The sequence below is a fragment of the Mastomys coucha genome, unplaced genomic scaffold, assembly GCF_008632895.1.
Source record: "Mastomys coucha isolate ucsf_1 unplaced genomic scaffold, UCSF_Mcou_1 pScaffold20, whole genome shotgun sequence".
NCBI classification, from domain to species: Eukaryota; Metazoa; Chordata; class Mammalia; order Rodentia; family Muridae; genus Mastomys; species Mastomys coucha.
Window position 1 is genome coordinate 45023394 of NW_022196903.1, and position 12896 is coordinate 45036289.

A 12896-nucleotide genomic window follows, 5' to 3' on the forward strand; every position below is an offset into this window, starting at 1 on the left:
AACTCACTCGGTAGACTCAGAAATCCACCTGCCCCTGCCTCCCAAGTGCTGAGATTAAAGGCATGCACCACCACTGCCTGGCTGTGTGAGACCATCTTTGTCCTCTTCACTTTTAAAGGCTGAGGTGTCCTGGTTGACAGTTATTCCTTTCAGTGTTTAGAGTGTACCACGCTGTCTCCTCATGTTCATGGATTTCTGGGGGACTTGTTTTGCTTTTCCTTTTCTCTGATTCTTTGTAATTTTGATGTGTTGACTATAATATGTCTGGTGAGGGCACACTCCACTTATTAGTTTAGTTGGGGGTTTAAGTTTCTTGTGTTTAAAGGCCACATCTGTCTGTGGGCCTTTAAATTTTTGAGAAATTTTCAGCTATTATTTCATGAAACTAACCAGCCACCTTGTCTTCCTGAGGTAACTGGACACATGATCCTTAAGTTCTGGTGTCCTTGGGCTGCTTATAGCCATATTTTGAGCCTTGTGCATGTTATTTCCTTGACTGGATATGTGAGCACCAGAGTTTGAGCTTTGGGGGTTTTTTTTTTTCTTTAACTAAAATTTCTAACTCTGAATTTCTCATTTATATCTTGAATTGCTTTTTCTTGCTTCTTTGTATTTTGCTTATATTCTCTTGGATCCCATTACATTTCCTTGGGATCATTACTATGAACTCTTCAAACTTCCTTCTCAGAGATTATTTTTAGAGAATAGCTACTCTCTTTGGAGCTGGCTTGTCCTGTACATCCTGTACATCTGTGGAACATCCAATATTTTGAGGCATTTTCTGTAGGAATTTTTGTTTGTTTAAATGTCAGTTGGATAGATGCTTGGGTTTCAGTTACACATGAGCTCAAAGGAGTAGCCCTATGGGGTATCTTATTTGGTTCCTATCATGAGGGTCTATGAAAACATCAATTATCCTGTCTACGGTAGTTTCTTGAGGTAGGGATTTGCAGTAAGCATAGGCTTCCAAGAGTGCATTCAGCTGCTATGGAGTCATTGGTATGAAGTGCGAAAGACTTATCCCTAGGTCCATGCAGGTAAGCATAGATCACACTAAGAGTTGTGGGAGATGCTTGGGTCTATAGCACCAATACCCACTGAGCCACAGGATAGAACCAGATCCATTCCCCAGGTCTTGCCAGATAAACACTTCTGATAACCATAGGATTTAAGGAAATGAAACATGAAAGAGCATTTCCCCAGTCTATGAGGAAACTAAAGTTGCTGGGGTTTATCTACTTTTATGGAGGTATGCTATCCAGACAGTACCTTCCCTAGAACCCAAGAGATTAGCACAAGTTTTTCTCAGTACCAGCAGCCCTAACCCAGCCTGTGGACTACAGAAGACAAGATCCTGGGTTACCACAGTAGTTCTGGTTTCCATGCTTGGAGGGCAGGACATGGAAGAGTTTCTCTTTGTGCTACTAGGCTAATATGAGTAGTATGTAGGCTTGCCCTTCGATGTCTGTGGACTGAGGCTGCAAACCAAGGTGGAAATATACCTAGGTCATGCAAAGAGTAAGTAATGGGGAGGCCACGACTTGTAGCATCATTTGCCATGGAGCTGAAGTTCATAAATGTGGTCTAAACTACAAGCCTGAGTGGGGTTGAGACTGTAGACAGGAAAAGTTCCCTAGTTCCCACTGAGGGTGGGCACAGATGTCACTGGCAGTGGGAGTCCCTGATCACTAGACTCCTGGAATTGTAAGACCTGGCTGGGAACTTAGTGAGCTCCTGATAGACAGGTTCAAGTAAGGCTGGGGTTTTAGAGAGCAGCTACAGTCAATCCCACTCAAGGTTGTAAGGTGAGGAGGAGATCTGCTCCCATGCATATGGCTATGGGACTTCTGAGCCTGAAGTGGCAGGATTCTGACGGCACTGCCTTCCACCTATTGTGGGCACGAGACCCAAGGTTTCTGACAAGGTAAGAGTCCTGCTGATTATGGGAGGCCCAACTCAGGCGTCCACTCTCTTTAGAGTCCTGTTTACACAAGCTAATTCTTTAGAGTAGACATAAAGCTGTGAGTACTCCGGCTTCCGCAGTTACAGTTGCAGGCTTACAAGATGAGGAGGTCTGCTGCCATCTTCTGTTCTTTTTCCCAGGGTGGTGTCAGGTGCTGCTCTCATTAGAGTTCTAGTCACTTTTTTTTTTTTCTAATTTCAAGGGTTCTGCAAAGTATAAAGTTTTTTCCCTTTGCTCTATGGCAAGAACACATACACACACTACCACCACCATTCAGCTATCCTCTGGTTGTTTCGCTTATTACTAATGTAAACAGCAATATTAGAATTTATTGACTATTTGAAGGAACACAAGTGTAGGAATTGTCATTTGTTAATTGTGATTCCAGCCCCAAGAACCTTTGCCTTTGCAATTCCTGACTTGGAATATTCTCTAGATTTTTCTACCGATTTTTCTACCAGTTCACAGTAATTGGTTAGCATATCTGACCCTTTACCCAAAACCCATCAGGAAGACTTTTTCAGAGTTACCTGGGCTTTCAAATAGAAGTGCAAGTAGATTGGGTATCCTCTTTTAAGTCAGTCACTTGAAGTATATAATACTCCATGCCTGCAGGAGCCTGGCTGCTTCAAGAGAATAGCAGGCAGTCTATAGACGTTAACCTGGATTGCCTAAGGGCACCTAGGAAGATCTTTTAAAGAAACACGATTTGTCTTTGTTGAGCATCCTCCAAAGACAGGCTAGTGCATATGGAGGCAGCCAGTGAAAAGTTAGGACTCTGTCCATCCATTTTGGAACTCCAAGTCTGGTTCCTGCCTGGTCATGGAATAGCAGCCAAGGTCAGAAGCAGAGCTGACTGTAGTGTGAATTCATTATGGCCTGGTTCCCTTAGCACAAGTTTCTTCTTTATATACTTCCTGAATAGCTTTAATTGTTCCCTAAATACTCAAGAAATAGACTGGAAGTGCTGAGCACTCACTGCTGCTAGAGAGAACAGAGCTGTTTTTGCTCATCACTGCATACAATTAGGACAATTACATCATTTCTATAATCAAACTAGCAGCCATCACCCTCAGCTGCTCTCGGATAGGCTGGCATGCCTTCAAATAGTTGAGTGTCCCTTAGGACACAAGAGTCTATGGTCAGTTCGGATGGAATCTGGACAGCTGTGTGATCAGTACCTAGTGGTCTTAGCTCCTGATACCTCCCCCATACAGAACAACATCCAAGACAACTATATGGTTTGGTGTTCCCAGAGGACATACAGAATATGAGTAGGTCCTGTCTAGGCAGTCTGTTCATAGCTAGCTTAGTTCTATGGGATAGCAGTGGGCCCTGGCCCTATACCAGACCTTAAAATAAGTGACCCAGGTATACATTTCCCCAAACACAGGTTGTGTAAGAGTAGCTGGGTAATGGGATAGCCTGTTGCTCTACTAACTGCCCTCTCTCTAACATGAGAACTTAGCTCCACTCTCGGGCTAGACTCATTACTGATCACTTGCTCTTACATTTCCAGAGAGCACCAAGCTATACTGTTATTCTAAGAGAATGGACGAAGCAATATCTCCTTCAGACAGAGCAGCCCTGAGTTCTTTCTGGCAAATGTGATACAAAGCAGCTTCAATCATTCCACAGAACTACAGTGGTCAACAACAGGTTGTTGGGCCTGGCAGTGCCAAGCTATACCAAAAGTCTCCAAGCTGGAAAAAGGCCATTATTTGGAATCTGTAGACCAAGCCTCTTTGCTAGACAGTTCCTCGACCAAACACTGCTTTGGACCTCAGACCTCCCAAGCACCCATGTGCTGGTGATGACACCTGCCAACACTGTCTCAAGCTGAGGAAGTAGGGCTTTTACCAGCTGGACAGCACCTAGCCCTCATCCCCCATTCCTTTCCACCCCACTGTCCCATCGGAAGATTCCTTACCAAATGGCACAGCGAAGAAATAACATGGAGTTTGCAGCAGGTCCCCAGGAAAACTGTGGCATTATCAGGCATTTCTGTAGAAGACATGCATTCTGGTTATTTTCACTGTCAAAAACAAGTTTATGGAAGCCAGACACAGTGTTGCATGCTTGTCATCTCATTTGAGAAGTTAGGCAAATGGACCAGCTGGAGCTATGCAGTGAGTCCTTGTGTTACAAGGAACAAGCATTGCAGCCAGCCCTACCTAAATGATGCCTACTTTATATTTCAGTAGCTTGCTACCACCAGTTAGAAAGAGTAAATGTGTAGTCAGGCCAGATGTGGTAGCACCCCCTTAATCCCAGGAATTGGGAGGCAGAAATGCAATCTCTGAGCATTCTAGGTCAGCCAGAGCTACACAGACTCTCAAAAACAAGAGTGTGGTCACATTTGAAGGCAGTGTTGGTTCTCTGTGGGATCTCATGGGAATCCAGTCACTAGAGGATATTCATTGACATTGAATTTGCTAGTCAGAAAGAAGGGCATGGATCCTGGGAAAGGATAGTTGACTCAAAAATCTCTGATGGAGTGGTTAGAGCCCTTCTAGGTAACCAGGCTGGAATGTTTTGTTTCTGATTTTCTGGGACATATTCTTGCTATGAAACCCAGAATAGCCTTGAATGTGCAATTATTCTGCTTCTCCCCAGTATTGGGATTTATAAGCATGTGTGATAACATGCAAAATACTCTGGAGGTACCTCTAAGAGCTTGTTTTTTTCTGTTCACTTGGCCCACTACAGAGTAGGAGCACATGTCAGGCTGTGGCACAAACATGACGGGTTCCATCATGCCACCAGTCCCTTTGGAAAAGAAAGCTCCGGAGGAGTAGTCAGTGACAGGATAAAGCTGAGGCAGCATGGTGAGAGGCTGAAGCTACACAAGAGGGCCCTGCCAACTCTCCACCCTGCCGGGGAAATGAAAATCCGTGCTCTGCAAACCTCTATTAACTATCTCCCAGTGTCAAACGGAACTCCCCTTGGAGCTGCTAAGTCACATGGCATAGTGACCACTCATGAACTCATGTCTTATAGATGACATGTCACTGAGGCTGTGACCCAGAGAGGACAAAAAGATATGAGGGAAGAGGCAGCCCTGTAGGTAATCCCACCAGAGAACCCCAGTAGGTAATCCCACCAGAGAACCCCAACACAGCCTTCCAACGTGGTCAAGCACCTGCCTCTAACAAAGCTCTCAGTTTCCTGTGTTCTGAAGGAGGCCCTCACCCTACTCCAAGAAGATAAGAATAGAAAGCACAGGGCTGAGAAGGGCACGTCACATCAGCCAAGCACTATCACACCCACAGCTCCACCTCTTCACCTTCCAAAGTGCCTTTTGCCTCATGCAATTACTCCTGCATCCCTCATCCCTAGAGATGTTTACCCAGAACTGTGAGCATAGCACAAAGATAGTTCTCACCCTGATGCTTGTCATAGGTCAGACATGCTGTGCCCTCCCCTAACTTCCTGAAAGACCATGTAAGTCTGCCCAGTGAGTCTGGAAAAGGCTGTTCAATTACAAATGAGCTTCTATGGTGAAAGTTGGGATTTGCTTGCCATCACACAGGCAGAGGAAGCTTTCCAGGAGACCAGAGACTACAGGGCTAGAAGCAGCTAAACAGGATAAAGCCACTGTCAGGGCCCAAGAGGACCACTTTCTATTCTAGCACTTTCCCTAGGATTCACCAGGATACCACCAAAAGAGCTTTAAATGAGCCATGCTCTGCTGCTGCTGTTGTAATGAGACCACGGCTTAGAAGGAAAAGGCAGGGTTGATGTGGACACTGGCTATACCTAAAGCTTTCCCTGTATCCAGCTTCCAAACGGGAATAAGTTTTGTGTTAGCGCCCCTTGTGGAACCTCCCCTGCTCAGCTGCAGAGTTGTGTCTAGTTCAGGAAGAATGGGACTGTGGTACGTTCAGTGTCAGCCATGGGCTATTCTACATAGAAATGTTTTAGTAGTAAGAATATTTGAGATTTCTCACAAGCTATCGGAGTCTGGCCTACAGCCTGACAGAAAGTCTACCCTCAAGCACGCTCACTGTTAATGTTGGTCCCAGTCTCTAGGTAGAATTTCACAGAACCTATGTATTGTATCTGGTTCCATTCAACTATTCAAAGCCTTTATCTGTGATTTAGAGCAAGACACAAGGTGTATCCATCAGAATATCAAGCTGAAATATTCTTTCTCATTGTTTTTTTAAACACTGAAGGTTCCCTGGGCCTTTATCTCAGTAGTTGAGAGAAAGCCACTTTATCAGGAACCCATGTCCTAGTAGCTTGTGTTGGAGGGCAGCGAGGTCTACAGAGATGAGATGTAGCTACAGCTGCTTCACATGGGGCACCACCAGGCCTCTCTGCATGGCAGGCTTCTCTTGACAGTACCCGAAATCCACTCCCCCTTGGAAGCCATTTCAAGACCCATGCAGAAGCCCAGCCATAACCTGCCTCCTGGACATGTGCATCACATAACACATGAAGCCTGAGAGTACCATGAAGTGGGCCACACGTGTACAAGGAGGAAGGAGAAGATCAGGACAGACGGCTGCCAAGGGAACGTGTCTGCCACACAGCACCATCTGGACCCTGCTGTGGATCACTGGCTGTATTTTGAAAGTGACTTCCAGTGAGAGGACCAGAAGGTAGTCCTTCCAGAGTAAGACTGACACATACTTAAAGTGGAGGCTCAGAGTGTGACAGGATTATTTATTAGCCTTCCACATCTTACCCTCCTGAAAAGGAGAGAATCTTCCCAAACCTTTCTCGGTCATCACTGTTGCCATGTCCAGAAGCAGATAGAAAGCAACACCATTTCCTAGCCCCGGCAAGGAAATTGCCCCACTCCTTTTTTGGCTTTCATACCTGCTAGTGCGCTGACCAGAAAGTAGGCTGTTGCAAAGAGCTTCTGGTTGGTGAGCTCATCCTGTGGACCAGGACGCTCTCCCTGTACCCTGTATCCCACCAGTTGCAAGAAGGCTGTGAGATCCTGCTGCTGACTGCCTGTCAGCTCCTCCATTGCCAATATAGCCTGTGAGGACCAGAGGCCAGCAGTCACGTCATCACACTACAAAGTAGAAAGAGAAGAAGAAAGACAATGATGAAAACAGAACTCATTGAAGTGTAAGCCAACTGAGCCTCTGCCTCACCCACGCCTTCCCAACACCCTCCATGTGCATTACCCTCTCCAGGTACAGCAAGCACTGAGCCCTTTTCTAAACTCTGATGCTGTCTATGAACCTAAATTTCCTCCTAAGGACACAGATGAGCCATGCCCAAGTGCTGTCCTGCCACAGGGAAAGGGGAAGAGTCATGCAAGAAGTGTCGGGCAGACAGAACCTTCCAGACTATGCCAGAATATTGAGTTTTGCCATACACCAGGAACAATTGGCTATGTATCAAACTGTCAAAGGGGCCATAAAAGCAGCATCCCTTCCTGGTTCTCACACTCTAAAAGCAGCACGCTTAGCCTGTATGTCCCCAGCCTTCCCTAGGCAGCTTTATCCATCACAACAAGGTTGCTCAGGGGTGGGATGGCACTGCCCATGAGCCAGTTCTGAGCCCCTGGACTAGCTCCATATCCTAGGTACCCTGTGTCCTCTCACACTCACCAGCAGGCAGATGCTTTGCCAACATCTGACAGGGCAGCTGCCACTCTCTCCGTAGAGGACTAACCTGACATTTCCCTCTAGGAAGGAGCTATTTTAGGAAGTCATGAGATTCTGAAACATTTGTGTTCTGCCTAGGGTTAAGCCCTGCATTCTGCAGAAAGCAAACTAGATGTCTCCTTTGGACAACTGCAGTTCTGTCCCTGGTTGCTAGGCTCTCCAGCACAATTTCATTTCAAGTGGAAAGATGATATGAGTATTTTTCTGGACACCTAAAACATTTGATCAGTAGAGAAAGAAGGAAACTAAAAACAAAGTCACAAGGAAAAGAAAATTGTCAAAGTCTCAGCCCCATTAAGTAATATATATATATATATATATATATACATATATGTATATGTATATATATATATATATATATATGCTGATGGAGGGTGAGCAGCTGGTGTGTCCCTCAAAATCTGGCTGTTGCAAAACTAAACGATAAAGACCTCCTTGTCTGTGTTCTAAATAGGACAGGTTGACAGGCTCTGCCACACAGACCCTTCACTGTGGGCTGAATACATGCCCACCTGCAGTCCCAGAATGAAGCCTCATTTGGAATGAGGCTTTACTTTGCAAGAGTAATTAAGGTGAGAGTCTCAAGTAAGAGAACTCTATATCCAGTGATGGTGATCCATAATGAGTTCTGTGTCTAGAGAAGACCCCAACACACAAGGAAAGACATGACAGAAATAAACCACCAGCCACAGAATGCCAGGAGCCACCAGAAACTGCAGGCAACAAGGATTCTCCCTTACAGCTTTCAGAGGGGTATATCCCTACTGCCACTGGCAACTCTATTTTCTGCCCTCCATATCTATAAGAGATTAATTTCTCATATTCTTAAACATCAAGCCTGTGGTCATCTTTATAGTTCTAAGAAAGTCACTCATCCCTTCCCACCTGATGACAGCTTCAAGTTTTAGGATTAAAGGGAAGTGGTGAAACATAATTTCAAACTATCCCAAAGCCTGTCCTGAAGGGTCTAGCCTGTGCATATTTTCAGAGCAACCAGGTACAAACTCAAATCCATAGCCCCCCTACCCACCTACCACTTGCTCCAGGGCCCTAAGGAGTTCTTCATCAAACAGAATTTTCTGCAGGACACAGAACAGCGCCATCTGCTGCTGGGAAGGTAACACAGCAAAGGGATGGAAGCTCCTCTCTAGGTGCAGGGTTGCTGAGAAAGCAGAGCAGACACAGTCAGGCCACACCTACAACCTGCCCCTCATTCACCAGTTCCTTCCAAAGGACTCCATGTTCAGAACTGGCTGTGGGTCTTGGAGATAGACGTGATATTCAGCAACGCGGGAAACTACAGGACAGGAAAGCGGTCAGGGAAGTCCACTTGGACATCCCAGACCTCACCCTTCTTTCTACCTGTGCAGTGCGAGGCTTGACCTGGAAGCCACTTGGGTTCTTTTTTGGCATACTATCTATAAAAGTGTATTCTTAAGGCTGAATCACTAAGCATAACCCATACTAGTCTCCAAACACATTCTTCCCAACAGTGTGGGTGGGGAGCCTCAATGGCTTTGACCATGCTGCGAAGAGCAGCCTGCCCTGCAGTGAAGCCTGGAATATATCAAAGCTGATAACAGATCCTGAGGTCTCTAGCTGTACTCATTACTAGCCATCCTCAGTAGTCAGTTAGGCTCCAAACAAGGAAAGAAAGCTGTCAGGCCCCTGACCACTGCACTCCTTGGCCTCCCACCTTGACTCCTAAGGTTTCCCTTCTCCAAAACACAGCACCCAAGATTGGGCCCACCCAAAACCAAGGGGATCTTGAAGGCCCAATGGGATCACCACTTTGGAGAGAGTTCACTTCTCCATCTGGCCATAACCACAGGCAATACCTTGTTTTAAAACACGTAGTGGCCCATCCTGTGAAGAGATTCCTTGACCCCCATCTGGCATGTCCAGAAAGGCAAACTCTCTGTAGGCCAGCGGGTCAAAGTAGACAGAGTCTACTTTCCTTTCATGCTCGAAGCCACCATGTTTCCCTTGGAGGAGGCAGAATTCTGTAGTGGGGAGAAAAGCACAAGCCAAGCATGGTCAGCACAGCTCATTCACATCTCAGACTCATCCTTACCTACCTCAGACTCTGGTGGGAGACACACAAAAGGACTTTTGCTTCTTTGCATCTGTTTTTGGGACAGAGTCTGGTGGTTTGAATGAGAATATCTCCCATAGACACTCGGCTTTTGAGTGTTTGGTCGCCAGTTTGGTGGCACTGTTTGGAAGGTGCAGTCCTGCTAGAGGAAGTAAGTCACTGGGGGAGGGTTCTGTGTTACAGCCTTTGAACTACTGTCACCCTCCGTGATCTCAGCTTCCTGCTCCTGTTCACATGCCTGCCACTTGTTGACATGCCTCTGCCCCTCCATGATTGATTCTTCTCTCCCTGAAACCATAACCCAAATTAAACTCTCCCTTGAGTTGCCTTAGGTCTCAGTGCTTTGTCACAGCGACAGAAAAATAACTAACAGTCTTACTATGTAGCCCCGGCTGATCTCTAACCCCAGATCCTCCTGCCTCAGCCTCACAAGTGCTGGGATTAGACATGTGCCACCATGTCTGCTCACTTGAGGGCTTTTACACTGGGTCTGATCAGGCACAGAGTGGTGGACAGACTTGTCCTGCACTTCAGCAAGCTTAGGAGGGGCTGTGGGTCCCTCTGTGTCCTTGTCTTCTGAGATGAGGAGGCACCTTTTGTTGAGCACAGGAAAGACACCTCCTTCTGGGGGTGTTCTAACCCTTCATAGGTGGGCCAGGAAACCCTAGATTTTGTCTTCCATTTCCTCAAGTCTTTGTAAAATGTTTGGGGTTTCATGTGCTAATGTCATTATGGTAACAAAAGAACCAGAGACTGATTCCCGACTGAAGCAAGAGCTCAAACAGCCACCTTACAGCAGAAGTTCTCTGGACCAGGATGGAGACACTCTAGACAAGAGGGGCAGTGGGGCCCAGGGCCCAGGGATGGCAGGGTGTTTTCTGGTGGATTAACTTTGAGTGATGGTGACAGAGGTATAGGACACTAGCAGGACAAAGCTTGTCCTGGGGTCAGAGGCAGCCACGGGTTAAACATGGATGCTAGGGTTAAACCACGGAGATGGGAGTCCTAGGAAGGAGAAGGAAAAGGCTGCAGCTGAGATACAAACTGCCAAGGAAAGAAAGGTCAGGGCTCTGAGAGAAACCACAAAGCAGGTCTTAGCAGGCTCTGGCTGGGTCCTACTAAGCAACCCTGTCCCTCCTGGACTGCATGCAAGGTGCTGCGGTCCTTTTGCATATCTTGTGTCTAACTGCAACAGACTAAATTAAGAAAAAGACAGCTTCTAAAGAGCCATCATCTTCTAAAGAGTCCAGGGTGGCGACCACCCAGACCACCTCAGAAGGTGAGGTCACCTAGAAGAATGTGCCCGTATCTTAATAGCCATGTCCCGCCCCACCCCCACAGCTGGAAGGTCCTTTGTTCATAAACATCCTTGAAGCTGGAGTAGGTCAGTAGGTACTTCCTATGTCAGCAGGAGGGAGGCAACAGGACATTCATCTATATCAGGCTCAGCATCCACAAGACCCAAGGTCTACATTGCTAGCATTATGGTTTTGTCAGCCTGCCCCACTTTTGTAGGAATTATGGGAAGAAATACCTTGACAGGAAGATCTGGTCCACTGTGATTTGGGACCTCATAAATATGCCACTCAGTAAATATTCATAAAAACTTGTGTAAAGCCCACCCACAGCACCCCTGGACATGCTCCCCACCCAGGAATACCCACTCCTTCCCCTGCAGGGTTTGCTTTGCTCTGCTTTTCTGTTACTTTGTTAAGTGAGCATCTGCTCAAATGGTCTATCTTCAAGACAAGGCTGATAGGACTGAAGAGCTGGTTCAGCAGTTAGGAACAGTGGCTGCTCTTCCACAGAACCTGGGTTTGGTTCCTAAGTACCCGATGGATTGCTGTCAACCATCCCTAACTCTACTTTCAGGAGATCTGATGCACTCTCCTCTGCAATCCTCAGATATGAAGCACACAGGTGGTGTATATACATCCACACAGGCCAAACATACACAGAAAATAAAATAATCTAAAACCAATAACAACAAAATAAACCAAGAGAGCTCTGCAGCGGCAGCAATACTATGTTGATATCTGACCTAGAATCAACCTACACGCTCAACCACAGATAAACAGATCAAGAAAACATGGCCCATTTCCATAAAGGAATATGACTTAGCCATTGAATAAATAAATCCTATCATGTAGGACAACATGGGTTAACCCAGGAGATGTTGTGTGGGGAACATAAGTCAGACACACAAAAGCAAGCACCATGCTCCCTTGCTCATGCCAACTCTAAAGGATGCTGCTCTCCCAGAAGGAATGCAGAGCAGCCATTCTGTTCTCTGTGACTGAGAAAGGGATGAGATGGGGATGGGGCAGGGCAGACAGGGCACACAGTCTCTGCTGGGTAGGAACAAGCAGACTTGGCTGTGGTTACCAGGGTCCTATAGACTTCAGCCTGTGAAGTTACTGAATGCTCGACAAGTGTGGGACAGTAAAGTGGCTCAGTGGATAAGGTGACTGCCACCAAGTCTAACAATGTGAGTTGAATACCCAGAGCTCATTCGGTGGAAGGAGAAACCTGACTCCTACAAGTTGTCTTCTGACCTCCGCAAGCAGGCTATGACACTCACACACATACACACACACACTCACTCACTCACTCACACATAACACACAAACACAAATAAATAAGGGAAAACATTTTAGCTCTCAACTAAAACTAATATAACCTAACTGTAGGCTCCACCTCACCCCTACCCCAATGTCAATCATGTGAATGTTGGCTTGGTAAATTAGTTTGGTGGTGGTTAATCACACTCAATACTCTATCATAGTATTGTGCTCTTGGATATTTACGATGTTCACCAACTGAGCCTCAAAAAAGCTTAAGTCAACTCTATCTGAGAGGCCCCTGAAACATCTGCCTGGGACTGAGTCATACAAGTGACACTGACACTGCAACTCATACACTGACAATAGAAACAATCCAATCACCTTCAGGTGTGCTTGAAGGAGAACAAAGGAGGAAGAGGGGAAGGAGGAAAAAGGGAAGGAAGGAGGGAAAGGAGGCAGAAAAGAAAGTAATAGAGGGTGTCTGGGCGTGGTAGCATAAGCCTGTGATCCCCATATTTGGAAGTAGAGGCAGGGGGATAAGGGTTAGTTCAAGGCTATCCTGATCAACATAGACAGTCCAATGCCATTCTGAGCCAAGTAAGACTCTGACACTCTCTCCCTCTCCCTCTCCCTCTCCCTCTCCC

The 12896-nt window shown here is 46.3% G+C and overlaps 1 protein-coding gene across 5 annotated transcripts in view; it reads right to left on the reverse strand.

Annotated features, from left to right (window-relative positions):
• The window catches only part of Gsdme (gasdermin E), a 51472-nt gene that overhangs the window by 6735 nt on the left and 31841 nt on the right, over positions 1-12896 (reverse strand). For all 5 annotated transcript variants that reach the window (XM_031381868.1, XM_031381871.1, XM_031381873.1 and 2 more), the window contains 4 exons: positions 9432-9596; positions 8628-8755; positions 6791-6992; positions 3894-3967 (listed from right to left, as the gene is read on the reverse strand). In XM_031381868.1, coding sequence (XP_031237728.1) covers positions 3894-3967; positions 6791-6992; positions 8628-8755; positions 9432-9596 — 569 coding nt within the window. The remainder of the gene's footprint in view (positions 1-3893; positions 3968-6790; positions 6993-8627; positions 8756-9431; positions 9597-12896) is intronic.